Source organism: Chelon labrosus (genome assembly GCF_963514085.1).
Source record: "Chelon labrosus genome assembly, chromosome: 13".
NCBI lineage: Eukaryota > Metazoa > Chordata > Actinopteri > Mugiliformes > Mugilidae > Chelon > Chelon labrosus.
The window spans coordinates 19,170,172-19,187,757 of NC_140346.1; the positions used below are offsets into that span (position 1 = coordinate 19,170,172).

At 45.5% G+C, this 17,586-nt stretch overlaps 1 protein-coding gene across 1 annotated transcript; it reads left to right on the top strand.

Moving 5' to 3' along the window:
• Positions 1–595: 595 nt before the first annotated feature.
• Positions 596–2,727, top strand: LOC311497916 (ras-related protein Rap-2a). The gene is made up of 2 exons (XM_084558295.1): positions 596–1,480; positions 1,899–2,727. Exon 1 carries the CDS (start codon positions 875–877, stop codon positions 1,424–1,426), a length of 552 nt encoding a protein of 183 aa, XP_084414421.1. The 5' UTR covers positions 596–874; the 3' UTR covers positions 1,427–1,480; positions 1,899–2,727.
• The last annotated feature ends 14,859 nt before the right edge of the window (positions 2,728–17,586 follow it).

Here is a 17,586-nt window from a genome sequence, read left to right on the forward strand (position 1 = left end):
CGACCAAGGCAGAGTTTAAGAGGTGAAAAACAAAGGCCCCACACTGAGGGTTAAGCAATAGTTTCTAGACTGCACGGATCGCAACAGATAGACATTTCCCGTAAGAGTGAGTCAAGCAGCAGTAAGCCCAAGGATCAGCGATGTCGAAACTAAGGTGTGGCAGGTCTGCGTGGGTACTGGGGGCAGTAGCTGCGCTGACTGTGCAATAACAGCTGCACTGCACCTTTAACTAAACATAGGAGCGTATGCATTGAGTGACGTGGGACGCAGACTGCGTGCTGAGTGTGGGCAGGAAGCGCAGAGAGCTTGTTGTGTCAAGTTAGCCGAAGCTAGCAAGAGGTGCACCGGAAATTAGCAAATAAGAGGGAAAACAATAGAATTAAAATTATAATTGGTAATAGATACAGATAAATAATTTACTGTATTTAAATATTTATTGAGCTGTTTTATTCAATAAGTATTGAAAATAACTGGTTTGATTTTATTCAGCATACAGTATGGCTATGGTAGTTTTATTTTGAAAAAGCCAACCGGAAGTGGCGGTTTTCCGTTACGTTTGACTTGACTCTGACAAAGAGAGCAACGGACGCACGGTGGCTACTTGAACGAAAACGGGGGAAGCTCGCTCGAGAACCGGCTGGGCTGTCGTCGGGGAACTCAGCATGCCACACTACAAATGCTGAGCGTGGGTCCGAAACAACCGTATTCACCTCCTGAACGGCAATAGTTGACGGCCACGCCCCGTTCCCACCGACCGGAGCCCGTACATAACTGCTGGCTGAGGCGCAACGGTGAACGGTTTGAAACCCAGCAGGGCGGCTAGCGGGCTCAACAGCGGAGAGGAAGCAGAGGAGCGTCGGCTGTTTTGGGAACCATGAGAGAGTACAAAGTAGTGGTTCTCGGGTCCGGAGGGGTCGGGAAATCCGCACTGACCGTCCAGTTCGTGACGGGATCCTTCATAGAGAAATACGACCCCACGATAGAGGATTTCTACAGGAAGGAGATCGAGGTGGACTCCTCTCCGTCCGTCCTGGAGATCCTGGACACGGCGGGGACGGAGCAGTTCGCCTCCATGCGAGACCTGTACATCAAAAACGGGCAGGGCTTCATCCTGGTCTACAGCCTGGTGAACCAGCAGAGCTTCCAGGACATCAAGCCGATGAGGGATCAGATCATCCGGGTGAAGAGGAACGAGAGGGTGCCCATGATCCTGGTCGGAAACAAAGTGGACCTGGCCGGGGAGAGGGAGGTCTCGTCCGGCGAGGGGAAGGCACTGGCGGACGAGTGGAAATGCCCGTTCATGGAAACTTCAGCCAAAAATAAAAGATCGGTGGACGAACTGTTTGCAGAGATAGTCCGACAAATGAACTATGCCTTAACACCAAATGGCGACGACCAGTGCTGCTCATCGTGTGTTATTCTTTAAGAGACAGGACAATCATAAAGTTTTATTCTTTGCTCAGTTTTAAGTTTGCAAATGGTAAGTTGGTGTTTTTATTTCTTTAAATATTTTACATTTGCACCATATATATAACCTTTTTATTGGCACATATTATGAACAGGGTGGTAAGCTAGACTTTTTGTTCCTATGAACTTTACTGATCACCTGCAGCAGGACTCTTGCAAGTCCTGTAGTTTTTTTCCTAAGCAGACTGGAGAAGTGTCATTCGCAGAACTGGAGACTGACTTAAATAGGTTCACAAACTTGACGGTTCAGCCTGTGTATCCCTACAGCAGCTGCTTAAATTTTCCACAGCGAGGTTAACAGGAGTTTCCAGGAAATCCCAGTTTCTCGCGTGGCCTACATTCAAGAACCCGTGTGTGTTGTTTTGGTGTTTCTTAGCTCAGATTTAACCCTTATTTTTTTCATTCACGACCCTCTTCCTGTTTTGTGGCAGTGTGTTGCAGCAAGTCTGTACTGTTGAGCTCTTCTTCGTGTCCCACCCCGGCCTTGGAGGAAAATGAAGGGAGGAATGCTGCAGGGGGACGAGAGGAGGAGGAGGAGGAGGAGGAGGAGGAGGAGGGCAGCAACTGAGGCAGAGGGAGGGGTCCACTCTTCAGGAATTCTGCTGTGTTGGGAGTATCTTTGCTGCACGATCTGTGTCCACCATTGATGTCAACACAACGTCAGATCGAGAGTTTCAGCAACGGCCTCCAACCCCCCCCCCCTCTCTTTCCCTTCCTTGCCAGTTCCAACTGTAACTCCCAACTGGAACTAAACCCCAACGGAAAAGATATGGAGAGTAACACTTAGAGAAACTCAATAATGGATATTTCTGTATGAGAAGATGACAGGGAGATAGAATATATTTTGTTTAATAACTGCACAGTCTGGGACAAGGTAAAGATTTGGGCTGCCTAAGCCCACAACACTCCAAATCCATTTTCTCTCCCCCCCCCCCTCCCCGCCCCCTAAAGTCTGAAGAAATTGACGCCACGTACAGTATCTTGGTGGTGGAGTAAACGTGATGAGTGCCACTTTTTTTTTGTCCTTTTTTTTTTTTTCTTCACCTCTTCTTTGGGCGCGCGAGAGGGACCCTAAGCGAAGTGACACGTGGGAACGCTGAACCCGTCGCTCCCGTGTCCGAGTGCCTTTCCAAAACAAATCAGCTGTTCAGATTGAGTGCCAACCTACACACGTATCACCAAAAGAATTCTTCGACACGGCAATCCACAAACTAGTGAACTCATCTTCTGGATAATCTCGTTTACGGTGGAGGCTGAGAACAAACACAAAAAAGATTTTTTTTTTTTGTTAATGGAATGGCAGGTTTTTCTGTATGTTTTAACGTTGGCCTTTTTTTTTTTTTTGAAGGTGTTTATTTTGCATTGTCTGCTTGGTCTGGCCAAACCTATATCTTGAAATGCACAGGTACTGGAACCCCCCCCCTCCCCCCCTGCCCCCTCCCCTTTTGGACGTGATAACAACACACAACACTTACCTTCCAGGCCACTTAAATCAAAGGAATATTCAGTTTGTTCTGTTCATTTTGTTGTTTTTAACAGGAAATGTGATGATGTACCGTTGACAAATCTAACCTGATTGTAAGTTTAATTTCAGACCGGCCGTTTAACAGTGGGCTGTCTGTTTAAGAAAAAAAAAAAAGAAAGAAAAAAAAGAAAAACTTTTAATACAAATTGCATTTTTTTAAAAAGAAACCCGGCTGTGATTTGTTTTTGTTGACACCCTTCTCGTTTCAGCTGAATTTGTAGAGTTTTATCGTGAATGCTCGCTAATTCCCACAGGGGTGCCGTGGTTAACAAAAAAAAAAAAAAAGAAGTAAACGTTCAGTGCTATTTACAGTATCTCGACTTCCCCCCCCCCTGCAAACCCAAATGTACATGAGTCGTATTATAGCTGAGGATGTGCGGTAGCCCACGTGCTAACAGGAAGTGGGACTACAATAGGTAAATGCATGGCTGGTGTTTACTGCTCTCTGTGTCGACACATCTACCGGCCCCCAAGCTCCGTTGATCGTGGGGGTATAGTAGAAACAGGAAAAACATCTTTCTGTCGCCTCGAGGCGTGCACAAAAAAAGCTTTAGTGCGGTTAACAGCGCGACCACTGTGATACAAGATCAAAAACCGGAAGAAAGCAGAACAAAGTACGAATGGGTGTGACAAAGGGATGAGTAACCCACCTTTTTGTTCCGTTCTCGTGTAACACAAGCCTAGCTATTCCCGATTATTAACGCGCTTTTAATAGCAGGAACTCAAGTAAAGGAACTCGTAAGGTACCTGTTGACGTTTGTCATTCCTGCCTTTTGGTGAACCACGGCTGGTTTCACGCAACAGATACAGGATCAAAGCGCGCCTATCAGCTCAACACCTTCGCTTGCGTTAATAGATAAGGCCGGGCAGTTCAGCTTCAGGGAAATGTCTCTTTTTAACTGTGTGGGCCGCGTAGCAGGGTTTCGGCCCAGAGCATCAAGCCGGCTGCCGCGTGTGTGGGTGCGATGGTGCGATGCGGAGGATGGCTGAGCATGCCACCGCTCTGCTTCTGTTTACCTACAGAGATTACCTCGCCCTGGCGCGGCCGACCAACCGACCGAGAGTGAACAAACACAAGACGGGCTTCATATAGAAATCTAGCCTTTCTGCGAGGAAATGCGCGCCGGTCTTTAAGCCGTACTAGATGTGTGTTGTGCCGTGGTATGTTTTGTATGCGTCTTGTAAGTCTGAGCAAATGTGTCTGCCTGTCACTTTCCAGCAGCGTGCAGGCCTGGGGTATCTATGCCAGCTATCCAAGTGTAAGCAATGGTATCATATGTATTCTTTGGCTTTGGCTGTACCATGTGACTGTGGGGCTTGGGGAAGTACAGGGTTGTGCGAGGGAGCAGTTCGGTGTGAATGTAACAGCCAACAGGTGCAATCAAACCCTGGCGTACGGCAGAGCCGGGCAATATGTTTGAAATAAATACGCTGATATTAAAATTAATTGGCCTATGTGGACGTACATGACAGATCTTAGAGGACTGGTGCCAGATCGTGTAAGATAGAGATCATTAAATGACTTCAAAATCCACTTTAAAATCTTAAAATTGTAAAAACGTTTGACTGGACTCGGTGAGCAGTAATTTCTTTGAGAGAGTAAAGCCGAACTACTCCCTGAATCTTGCGAGAGAGCTTCGCAACTTAATATTCGGTTTCAGCGTTGCGTGCGGGAGACCTTTGGTTTAGTGTGGCTGCTGATAGCAGGTCTCAGATCTTCCTTTGACACGCACCACGAGCTGTGGCTGCTTTCCAGCCGCGCTATCTCCTGTATATAAAGACAAGGCTAATAGCATGTTTCCTCCCAAGCCTCTCCGTACAGAATTGTGCAATTAGGCCAGAACGGTGCCCGAAATTGAACTCAAATAATACAGTTAAACTGTTAGTGGACAAGAGGGAGAAGTTTTTACAGCTATGCCCCAGTTACTGTAAATGTGCACCCCCTCCCCGCCGCCCCTCCTCTCCTCCTCCTCCTCCTCCTCCTGCTCCTGCTGCTGCTGCTGCTGCTGCTGCACAGTTTCAATCTCTTGCTGTGGTATAAACATCTGATAGCAGAAGAATTTGCCCTTTGGAGAGAAAGGGGCCTGTTGAGTTCCTGTTTCTTTTTATCTATCTCTTTCTTAGGAGTGAGAAGGTGAAAGTTTCACTTCCTGCCCCCCCCTCCTTTTTTTCTTTTTTACTTTTTGCACATCTCGGCACTAGTGTTGCCTGTGAGTTTAATTGATCACAGACTCGCAAAGCTGCTAAGCTTCGCCATTGTCCTAAGCAGCATTTTCCAGTGTTATCATTTTAAAGTCTTGGAACTGCACTATTTTTATTGTCATTTTCTTTTTTTAGCTTTCTATCGCAGCCAACAGGAAATCGGCGGTGCTCGGGTCTGCAGATGGCTCGGCTCGTCAGTGGTTGCTGGTCATGGGAGATGGTCATGTGACGTGGTTGCCATGGTTAAAGGGGGGTTGGGATATGGTATGGCTGCACAGGGCGGCCTCGTGACCTGTGGGAGTTCAGCCGCTGCTGGAATGGTGACTGTAGGGTGTAGGAGAGGAGAATGCTGGTCGGTTTGTTTGATCATCCTTCGCGCGGGGTCGCCTCAAACGTATATATTTTCTTTGCTCGTGATGGCAGGAAGCGCGTTTTTTACTTTAAGTGATAGCATCTAGGCAGATTTTAGAGCCCTGGGTACATTAAACCAAATATTGATCTTGATAATTGTTGATATTGATAATTAAGATAAGGTTTGTTGCACTGATGCAAGATTTTTGACTTTTTGACGTTTTGTTTTTGCCGTTGGAATCATTTGCTCTGACAGGAAGTGTTGCAACAGAGCCAGCCAAGAGTGGGTGGTGTGTGTTTGCATTTTTTTTTTCTTTTTTTACATGGGACTTAATCACTATATAGGCTCTTTGCTGAATTACAGGCTTCTCTTTCTCTCTCGGCGTCATCATGCTATTTTTGACGCTCTGTTGTGTTCAAGAGAGCGGCCTTGCCTTTTTTTTTTTTTTTCTTCTTTCCCTTTCTTTCTTGGCAGATGTGCCTGTTATGCGCCGTATCTGTCTAAGGCAGTGTGCTCTCTGAAATCCATTCGACTCTATTAGCCTTGCTTTCCCTGCGTGTTGTTTATTTTGACACGGCGCATCATTCGACACCTGTAATGGAACAAAAGAAGAAGAAGAAGGCGGGGAAAAAAAAGCATTTCGACGTAGCTCGTGTTTAGTTTATAAGCGGCTGTTGTTATTTTTGCCGTCGGTGCCGCTGTTCTTTTCTTTTGTCTAGGACATTGCCATAACAACGCAGGGATATCCATTTGCTCCTTGTTTGTCTTGCCCCTCGAAGGCTGAACGAGCTTTGTTTTTGTCGCTCTTTTGTTCGCACATGAACACACACACATGCTGCGCTAAACCTGCGCAGAGCGCATTTAAACGGAGCGGGTTAGATTCCTGCGGCATTCCGGCACCGGAACTTTTTTCCAGACGCGAGCTGCAGAGGCACCGCTCACCTCGTCTGCTGGAACAAGTTCCTGCACAGGAGCAGTGGGCCGTATCACACCTGACAGTTTCCTTATTACTCAGTTATTGCATAATCCATGCAATCTTTTCACATTCTTTAACAATACCGCACCTTGAGCCGTGAATTGTTGTAATACTTCATTTTAAATCGTGTGTGTATATATATACACAGATCAGGCCTCTGTGGATCATCCTACAGATATTTGATCAGTTTGGAGGCCAGGTCAACACCTTGTCTTCATGTTTTTTTGAGTTGTTCCTAAACCGTTTTTGTGCCTGTGTCAGGCTGCATCCTTCTGGGGATGGCTGCTGCCTTCAAGGAGTGTCATTGCTATGGGATGGGGGTGCCTGGTCTGGTCTAGGTGGGTGGTACATGTCTAAGTAACATCCAGCACGACATGTCATTGTCACAAGCTGGCCCGTGTTATTCACTTCTCCTGTCAGTCGTCATAAGGTTATGCCTGACCGGTGTGTTATATCAGCATATAGATTTTGCTGGAGAATGTTGTATCTGTTGCCCTAGTTGTGGACCTCTGTAACTGATTGTCTAAAGCTGTATTTCTAATTAATTATCATCTAAATCTAGCTGAGACCGAGACACATTACGACCCCTCTGTGAATCAGGGAGTGGCGTTCTCACTCTGAGCCGACTGTGCCAAGATGGGAATGCCCCAGAATTCCTCCCATTCCTGTCATTCCTTCAACTGTAATGTCTGGACATGTCTTTAGCCAGAACTGAAGGAGAGGTGGGAAGAGTGGGGGGGGGGGAGAAAGCCGGGACACGACGAGAAGCGGCGTTTCATGTGCGGCGTATGGTTCTGGCCTTGCACTTGCCCTTTACGTGCGATTGAAATTTACTTTTCCTTGTTGTTTCCCAGCTTCCGTCGTTGTTGTTGTTGTTGTTACTCCTGACCTCAGCTAATAGAAACCAAGGGAGGAATAAGAAGCCACAGCGAAAAGCAAAGGCGGAAAAAGAATGAGCAGCTGTGATAAAAGAGAGAGTGCAGGGTTTGTCTAAACAGGCCCCCAGACACCGCCCCACTGTGTCACAAGATTGATCCCACTGGGCACACGCTCAAACTCCCCTTTATACCCATCTTTAGATAATCATAGCACAGTTGCCTTGGTTCACACCACGGCTCGATCTGAAAAGGAAACTAGGCCAAAGGAGGCAGTCAGACAGGACTAGTTACTCGCATTGTCCCTTGTGTGCATTAATAGCTTTTGTTCACTGGTGTCAGCGAGGACAAGTAATGCTTAAGGACCCGATTTGTAATTGAGCTCATTCACAATCGGTGTCTTAACTGTGACGTGGTGGAAATCGGGGTTACGATTTGATCCTTCTGTGCTCATAATCAAATGCGTGATTAATCTTTTCGGTTAACTTCCGTGATTCATTAGAGTGTAAACACCATCAATAACATTTCTGACAACACAGTGCTACCTTTGGCCTGAGTGAGTCACTTACCGGCAGTCGCTCTACAGCACTCTTCAGATGGAACTCCTGAGGTCTGGGTGTGGTTTTTCACTGGAATGACAGGCTGTTTTGTTTTTTTTGTTTTTTTCCTTCTGTCAGATGAGTTACAAGAAGTGTACGGCCTCAAATGTTTCCTCGTCTTGTCTTCGTCACTGTGCGATCATGGGGTTGCTTTGGCCGTTAGGGAATTAGGTCACATTTAGGCGATTTTGACCCAGTCAGTGCTATTTATGTCATTTCCGAAGGTTTGGGTGAAACCACAGAAAAGCACGGTTAAAGTTTTAAACTACTAGCTGTGAGGGATTTATTTTTTTATTTTTTTCGTAATATAATAATACCCACACCCTTCAACCGCTGCTAACAACAGCGTAGAGATGTCCCGGTGCACAGTCAGCAACAGAACAGCATCTCTGCATCTGGACTGGGTTGTCCCAGCTCTTTGTAAAGCTTGTTTGTGCATTAAATCCTTCCTAAGCTTTAAAAAATTTGTTGAAAGGGTCACACTAATCAGTCAAATTGCACAATTAATGTTTAAGAAATGCCTGGAGCTTATAAAGATTGAAAATGTGTAGCTTACCTAAGTTTTACAGTGCTTTATAGCATCATTTGTCACATTGTTGTGGTTTTCAGCTCCTCATCTTCTCATTTCTGTCTCTCTTCTAAAGTGTTGTTGACTACTTCAGGCAGGTGTTTCAGTGACAAAAAGCTCTAAAACCCCATAAACTAAGATTATAGACACGTGCGCAGAAACAGAACTGAAATACTGTCACTCTGTATCTGCTGGACGTGTTAGAAGGCAACCGTTGACAAGCTGCTGTTTTGAAGTGATATGTCTTGTTTCCGCTGTTAGAAGTCACACGCTACTTAAACCTGCAACTAAATTAATTATTGCTATTGTAGGTGTAAGTAATGTATGTGTATGTTTCCTTTAGTTGCGCTTGTAGCACATTTGGGGTGCAGTATACTGTGTTAGTTTGACGTTTTAAATATTCACTGAACATCAGCACACACCGTCTGGTCGGATGTGTCGACCACGTTCTATATTCTTTTACTCTCCAGTCTTACAAAGATTACAGAGATCAGGCATAACATTATGACCACCTTCCTAATATTGTTTAAGTCTTCCTTGTGCCTCCAAAACAGTTGTGACTAATCAGAGAATGGACATGAGCCTTCTGAGGGTGTCCTTTGGTGTCTGGCAACAGGATTTTATTAGTGGGGGTCTTTGGGTCCTATGGGTTGAGGGGTGGGGCCTCTGTGGATCAGGCTTGTTCCAGAGCACCCCACAGATACTCGATCAGTTTGGGATCTAGTGAATTTGGAGGCCAGGTCAACACCTTGTGCTGTTTTTTATGTTTTTTGAGTAAACCGTTTTTGTGTGTGTGTCTGTGTCAGACTGCATCCTTCTGCGGATGGCTGCTGCCATCAAGGAGTGTCATTGCTATGGGGTGGGGGTGCCTGATCTGGTCTAGGTGGGTGCTACATGTCTAAGTAACGTCCATGCAAATGCCAGGTCCAGAGGTTTCCCAGCAGAACTTTGCATTGTCACAAGATGGTCAGTGTTATTTACCTCTCCTGTCAGTGGTTTTAATGTTGTGGCTGATCAGTGTTCTCCTACTGCTTTATGTGATTCTGCTCATTTTAATGAAGTAATGCCTAAATCTCCAGGTTGTAAAGGAGTTCTTAAGTTTTTAACTCGAGCTGGCTCCTGGCGGGAGTTGGTGATTCACTGCTTATACTTCCAGCAGGACAGGATGTCAGTGGTTCATGAACCTTGGCCTTCTGGTGAAGGAAATCTGTCTTCACCCTTTACATGTTCCTGCGTCTGCAGTTTTCAGGGATGTAAAGCAAACAAAACATTTTTGCTCAGAATGCTATTAACCGAGCCGCTTCTTCTTCCTCCTGCCCTCCTTTCCTTTCCATCCCCCCATCTGGTGGAGATGTAGTTGAGGGAAGGGGGTTAGTGGCATCCTCCTCCGGGGCTTGACGCCGGGTCATGTGACTGCCTCCTACCACCCTGGTGTTGCCCTCCTGTCACCATCGCGGCAACTTCAGCATTCTGACTAACATGCCGTGACATCAATGACCTTCCTCCCCCCCATCTTTTAATCCTATATTTTTTTTCTCTTTCCATCATTTTTCCATCCCTTTCTTACAGCGAGTTCCTGACTGTCTCCATTGTCACTTTATAATCTACGATTCCCTGCCACCTGTTTCCTTGAGTTTTATCTGTTTGCTATGTTTCTTGTAATTTTGTCATTTCTAAATATCAATTTTTCCTTTGCCCAGTTACGAGTCCAGATTTATCATGAAACTTTTCTCCGGAGACCGGTTTATGCAACATCTCTTTTATAACCTGAGCAACCAGGGAGCAGAAAAAGAACGTTGTGGGAGAGAGCAACTACAAAAAGACTAGTGTGTGTGTGTGTGTGTGTTTGTGTGTGTGTATACAGTAAGGTGGTGTTTATATATACTTTTCTGTTAAGTCTTTAGGGAAATTGTCAGGCTCTATTTTTTCTATCCACATTGTGACAATAATTATACTGAGATTGCTGAGGTTTTTTTTTTTTTTTGTTATAGCGTCTTGTTGTGTTTTGTAGGAACATGCTTTCTTATGTTTCCGAAACAATTTCCTTATTTGGTCCTGACGGGAAGATTGCTCAGACGTATCGGCGTGTGGCACAGCTGACTGTTCACTTTACGCCGTAAAATTACACAACGCCACACCCAGAATGCCAGAGAACATGCCTCACGCTTTCAACACACTGAAGGAGGAAGCGAGTGTGACAGTGCAGCAGCCGTAAACTAAATAATCACAACATCTGCCGCCGAATCAATGTTAACACGTCGCGCCTGGTTATTTCCTCATGACTCATCCTAAGAACCTCTTTCATTTTCGCCAAAACTGAGGTGTTGTTTCTGTGCTGCTACAGGACGCCATGTACCGTGCATGCGGTCATACCTGCATGCACGGTTGTCTAATTGTTCCTGCATGCAACAACACAATAGTCACACATGAAACTGCCATTATAATCTTAAAGATGTGAAAGATGCCCCAGATATGACCCTTCACATTGAATTGATTTCTGGGAATTTTGGAGAAGCTAGGGCTTAGAGGAAATTGCTCATATCCTGTGTGGAGATGTGGAAGTCTCCTGTGACACTGGGAATCTCCAGTCTACTGACCCACATTGCTGGGCTCTGGATCCTGCTACGCTGTGGTTGCCAGCTTCGCAGCGGATAGGAAGTCGTGATTTTTTTAATGTCGGCAACCGGCGAACATGTCGCATTGTTTTGTTGCTGGCGATCATTCTTGATAACTATTCACATAAAGCTGTTTACATTCAGTGTTTCTCTACAAATCACTTGGTCGGGATACTTGAGGCCTCACTTACAATGCACTTCCTTTCTCATGAAACATTTCCATGTTTGATGTTTTTTTTTATTTTATTTAACATGTTAAAATCTGTATTGTTTACACAGGTTGTATTGTTCCTTGGCATTGCATTGACTCAGCTTAAAACGTGTGATAGACACAGCGGGCTCGTGTGAATGGTAGTGGTGTACAAGATGCAAACAACCTGCTCATGTGCACCGATCAGGCATAACATTATGACTGCCTGGTGGTGGTACATGGCTAAGTAACATCCACACAAACACCATGTCTAGATGTTTCCCAGCAGAACATTGTATTGTCACAAAATGGCCAATGTTATTCACTTCTCCTGTCAGTGGTCATAATGTTAAGCCTGACTGGTGTATATCAACTTTAATGACAACACTGAATTCCTGTATTCATTCAAACTGAGAGAATATCAAATCAGAGCGAGCGTTTACGTGGTTATTAGGTGCCAAAATTTTCCCACAAAAACAGATTATCAGCAGGTTACATGACACCTCTCAGTCGGACTGAAAATACCTTCCAGTTGGTTCAGTTAGTTCAGACTGAGGTTGTTACATGAGGTTACATTTATATTCTGATTGGGCTATTATTTCAACAGTGTAAACATATCCAGTGTTATTGTCGGGATCAGATTTTACTGGCGGCGGTGGTGGGTTTGCAGTCGTTTTTCTTTGTGCCTCTAAACAGATTTCGACTTGTCGGATTCGACAGCGGTTATAACAGCGATGCGTATTCGATATCTAGTTTGAGTCCGCCGGCCATTTCTTCTCCTCTATTACAACAGATCACGCTCCTAGTGGGGCGATCTAACTAAGCCAATATCTGCCTGTGAAAATAACATCCAGTCCTCCGCACTTCTTTCAAAGAAGGTGTTAAAATGATATTAGCGGTTCATATGCAAATATCTCGTTAGGCTACGAGCACAATAGGATGTCTGAAAAGCTTGTGAACAGGTGGGAGGCTGTAGAGCCGCACGTAAAATCTGGAGCTCGCTGCTCATTTCGGGGCATTTTACGCAAACTAATTTGGTTATCAACTTTCACTCCTCAATGTCTGGCTGGTGAAATGTCAGAGGAGTTTTATTTTTTACCAAAAGAAAACTACACACAGCTCTCTGAGAAGGCTGCACACAGAATCTCATAGTTTTGATAACTCGGTTACTACGGGCGACACGTTGAAGAATACCACTCCATGCAAACCACACACACAATACAACACATGGTACTGTCCACCATAATACTTGTCACATGTGTCATGTGATGTGAGACTGAATGGTGTCCAGTGTTAGTGATCAGTGTGCTCACAGGAAGGAAGGGTGTCTCCATCTAAGACTTCCTGTCCCGCTATGTGACTCAGTGTCGGTCCTTGTGCAGCTCTTTTCCTTTTCCCTTCACTCTTCTCTCTCTTTCTCTCTTCCTCCCTCCTCCGGGGCATGTCCGAGCCTGTCCTCCGAGCACCGACTTTTGAGCGAGCCGCATGATGCAAGAGCTTGTTTGTGTCTTACAGTTTCAGACCATGTTTTTCACAACAGTATGTGAGGTAAATATGAAGCTACATCTAGCAGCAGGAGCAGACTAGCTTTGCACAAAGACTGGAAAACAGCTAGCTTGACTCTGTCCAGAGGAATAAATCTGTCTAGCAGACTATTTCTTGGCTGGACACGTAATGAAAGGACTCGGGAGTCGTCGTGCACTGCCAAGAAACGGTCCAGCACATAACCCCATAACCCCGTGTTAAAGATGGTACATATTGGACAAACAAGACACAGGGAGCTTATCTTTATAGATTATACTTCTGCAATTGTTCCAATCAGAGCCTATGCTAGTCACCGATGTGATTTCTGTGCCGCTGCGCTGAGCTTCCTCGTGTACTTCAAACAATGGCGACCGGAACTGATTACTTTCACTGAGTTTACTGCATTGCAGAAAAGAGAGACGTCAGAGTAGATGGTCTGTACCACCATTTAATAGACTCGTCCAAAAAGGAAAGAGAATTGTAGTCGCTGCGGTCTGTGTTGCCATGTAGTTACATTTATGGGTGCGTCTGGTCAGGACAGAGTGCATGCTATGGTGTAGACCCAAGTAGCTTTAAACAAATTAGCTTAAAGGATGTTCATCCACCTCTTGGCGATGCTAACAGGAAGGGTGTGACCTTTCATGACTTGGAAACACACCGTACCAAAATGAGTACTATCTGGGTAGCTGTGCTGTTCATGAGCTGACATTAGCTACGGTATATTAGCCACGGTTTTGCAGAAATCATCGTCATATTATTTTCAAAACTGTCACCATCCCTCCCATAATGACTTCAGAATTCTAGAGAGAAGCTGACATACTTGTAATGAGAAATAACTGGAGGTTAGCAAAGCCCCTGGACACAAAAAGAGGGTGAAACAATCATGTGACTCTCTTGATAATTATCCATGCACATCTCATCTTTCATATATTAATTCCTTCCCTTGATTCTCTTTCAGTCTGGCAGCAATGATAACACACTAAGTGTGTGATCTGTCGGCCGTAATGAGATGTCATCCGATCAAGGCGGCGGGGAGGCCAAAACATTACAGCGACAATTTGTCCAAAGCAATCCAAAATGATTCAATAAATGCGATTTAACAGGCGAAAGCAACAATAGATGAGAGGAAGAAGAAGTTGCAGGGAGAAGATGCGGCGTTGTGAGTGAATCCGCGTCGCAGGTATCTAATTCAGGCCGATGCTGTTAGTTTTGTGCAGGGCCGTCATATGACAGAGTCGTCGCTGCTCTTTATTTATTTACCCTGACACGTGCACAAACGGACAAGTCACATATCCTGTAGAGTTAGTTTGATCACACACACCCCCATCGTAGCCTCGTAGGCGATCACCCATCCAAACACACACACGGGCTAATGCAACATCACGCCTTTAACTAGACCGTGTCCTTGATGAGCGCACGTCTCTGAATGCTCATAACAAGCTGCCCGTCCTCCTCCTCCTCCTCCTCCTCCTCATTGTTCCTGTTTCTACTTCCTGTCTATGGATCCAGCCTCTGGGCTTGCCTTCTCATGTCATCTCAGGGTGTGTAAGCCTGCAGACCATATGGGCTCTGAGGGGCTTAGTGGACCTCCAGCCAGCCCTCCCCTGAAGGGCCTACTGTCTGAGGGGAATTCAGAGAGGGGCATCTTGTCATCTCTTCATCTGCTTCAAAATGTCTGGAGAATATAAAAAAAAAAAAACAAAAAAAAACTCTTGAGTGCTTGTTATCATTTTGCTATCTCGCGCTCTCGTCCCTCTTTTTCTTTTCTCCTCGTCTCGTTCTATTTAAGCCTTCGCGTTTTGCATATATCGTCAGCAAACTCAATTCGCTGCTCGTCTCGGCGCGGTGTTAGCTTGTTGTGTAATTATTGTTTGGTTTGTGATTTGTGGATCTCGGCAATGCAGGGTGGACAGATGGCTCGATGTTGCTCACCAATGACTCTCTGTCTCTTCCTCTTCTTCCTCTCCATCACATTTTCTCTCTCTCTGTGTATCCCTCTCTTTCTCTCTCTCTCTCTCTCTCTCTCTTTCTCTCTCTCTCTCTCTCTCTCTCTGTGTAAATGTTAGCGTGTGAACCTACATGTCTTTTGTGTCTAAGTGTGAGTGTTTGTGTGTTGTTAGGAATATCCACTCCGTGGACCATATGGTACAACGCTGCCTGCTGGGCAAAGATAAATCCCGCATGCAAAGGCAGCAGAGACACCAGTGCACGGACGCACACACATGCTCCACACAATTAGCCCAGCCTCGGTATCATGTACTTGCATTGTGCATTGTAATTAGTCTGCACCGTCACGTCTGTTGTTGTATAATGGCGGTACCCAACAGGCCTGTCTTGTGTTCATCTGTCAGTCTCACTGCCCTCCTCCTCCTCCTCCTCCTCTTCCTCCTCCTCCTCCTCTTCCTCCTCCTCTCTGGCTGATTTGCTTTTTACCTGCCTATATTTGTCTGCATCACGCGCTCTCTCTCAGAAGCAGCTTGCCCCCAGCCTACCTGAGTCATCAGGCCTTTTCCTGAGAAATAACGCAAAAGTCAACTTATGCCTTCTTCCCACACACCCAAGTGGAAGTTTGTCTACTCAGTTTGTTGCTTCACAGTGTGGTGCCTCTCTCTCTCTCTCTCTGTCTCTTTCTCTTCCTTTGTCTGTTTTTTTCTGCCTCCATCTCCCTTGCTGCCCTTTTGTTTTCTTACATTTGGCCCCTCAGTTGCTAACTTCACACTCACAAAGTGAACTGCTGGTTTTCAAACAGACGCCCAGGTTAGACATTATTCATATCACGTCCATGACCATTTTTCTGCGCAGGTAGATATTATTATTGTTACCACGTTGACGTGTCAATTTTTGCCTCCAAATACAGTACAGCGTTTGGACTGCTGCACTGTCTGATCACGTGACTTGCTTGTTTAATTTCCTCATTAGAAAAATTTCCGCCTCATTTGAAAAATTACAGCCCCAATAACGTAATTAATGCAGCTTTTGTGGTGTGTTAAATGATTTGCATACTATGTGGAAACTAATGCAAAACAGTTGTAATTCCAGACCTGAAATGTATATATATTTGTTGATAAGGATCCCAGGCTGACTGCTAGACAGGTAAAAATCCTAAGGTGTATGCTTGTTCCTGTCTGGCCGTGTTTCGTACCTGTGTAGACTTGCAGCAGAGCCAGACTGCACAAAAAAGGGAAGGTCACTAAAATCAAAACACTCCAAAGCTCCCACGCCTCCCTTCTAGTCAGGCTTTCTCTCCCAGATTAGACAGATCACATAAAACCATTTACCTCTGGTGTGTCTGAACACCGGGGTAAACAATGAAACGGGCTGTTTCCTTTAGAAATGTGGCGGTGGCGGCGGCGGCGGTGGTGGGGGGAGCGGACTGTAAACCCCCCGTGGCACAAATCCTCCACCCCCACTGCATCTTGTGCCACGGTGTCTGCTAACCGTCTAACGTGGTAACATGGATGAGGGCACAGCTGGGCGAGGAATGCAAAGAGACGTACAAAGAGCGGGGCGGTGCAGGGGACGAGGAGGCTGGAAGCTGGTTAAATGCAAAGCGCGATTTTGATGTTTCGAGAAAAAAGAAAGAAAGAAAGGAAAAAAAAAAACGATACAGGCAGGGATGGAGCGAGAGTCAGACGCGCCGAGGAGGGAGGTTAAGGATGAGGAGACGGGCGCAGGAACAAAAGCAACGGCATTCAATATGAAACAGAATTTCAGAGGTAGCCCACTAGCTTAGTCACCATGACAACAACACACTTAAACCACCATTTAATTGGTGCTGTCTGCACTTGTCTGTTGTATCTCAATCCACTCCCTCCGTGTACAGTATATAATTACACTGTGATCTGTGGCTATCATGGACTAGCACAGACCTGCTCATAATATGGTATATATCATTTGTGAGATGTTTTTTGTTTTGAGAGGAGTTATAATGCAAGTTATCTGTAAACTAAGGCTCTGTGAAACAACCTGTTGTGTCATGTACTGATTTACGTTCTGCTTATTGCTTACTGCTTGGACGTGCGGCTTGCAGGCAGCCTTCGCATGGCATTTCCTATCTCTTCTATCATACACATAACATCCACACGTACTACTTTAACATGCAGTTAAGGTCCATAATAAAAAGGTTTTCAGGCTGGGGCTCGCTCGCAGAGAAGGTGACGTGATGAAAAACGTCTGCCTCCGGGCTTTCGCGCAAAAATCCACGCCTGGCGAGCATTGTGCGGGCGTCACTCACGTCCCCATGCCTAATAATCGTTTTACAGGTTCCCGCGTGCGTGTTTGTCATACTGTCATGCGTGCACGCTCCAGAACATGTGAGAAAAATGGTTCGCAAAAAGGCAATTTACTGTTTCTCAAGGTGCAGAGCTCTGAATGTGTGTCTCAGTGCTCCCTGTGGGTTATTTGTCTATTTTCAGAGAACTGTAGGCGGTAAAGAGTAAGTGTTCAAGCCAGGACAAGATGGAGATGTTCTCTGAAGAATGCAACAGCTGCAGTGACAGAGGAGTAAATCTATGGTTAGATGACATTAAGCAGATAAGAATCGTAATTCGGGTGCATAGGGGATGAAAGGAGAGAAACAGACTTGTCCTTTTTTTCTGTTATTTAATTCCAATTGCTCTTCTTCTTCTTCTTTTTGTGCGTTTGTATGTATGCAGTTATAAAGCTCCTTGACTCAACACTTTCAACACACCGA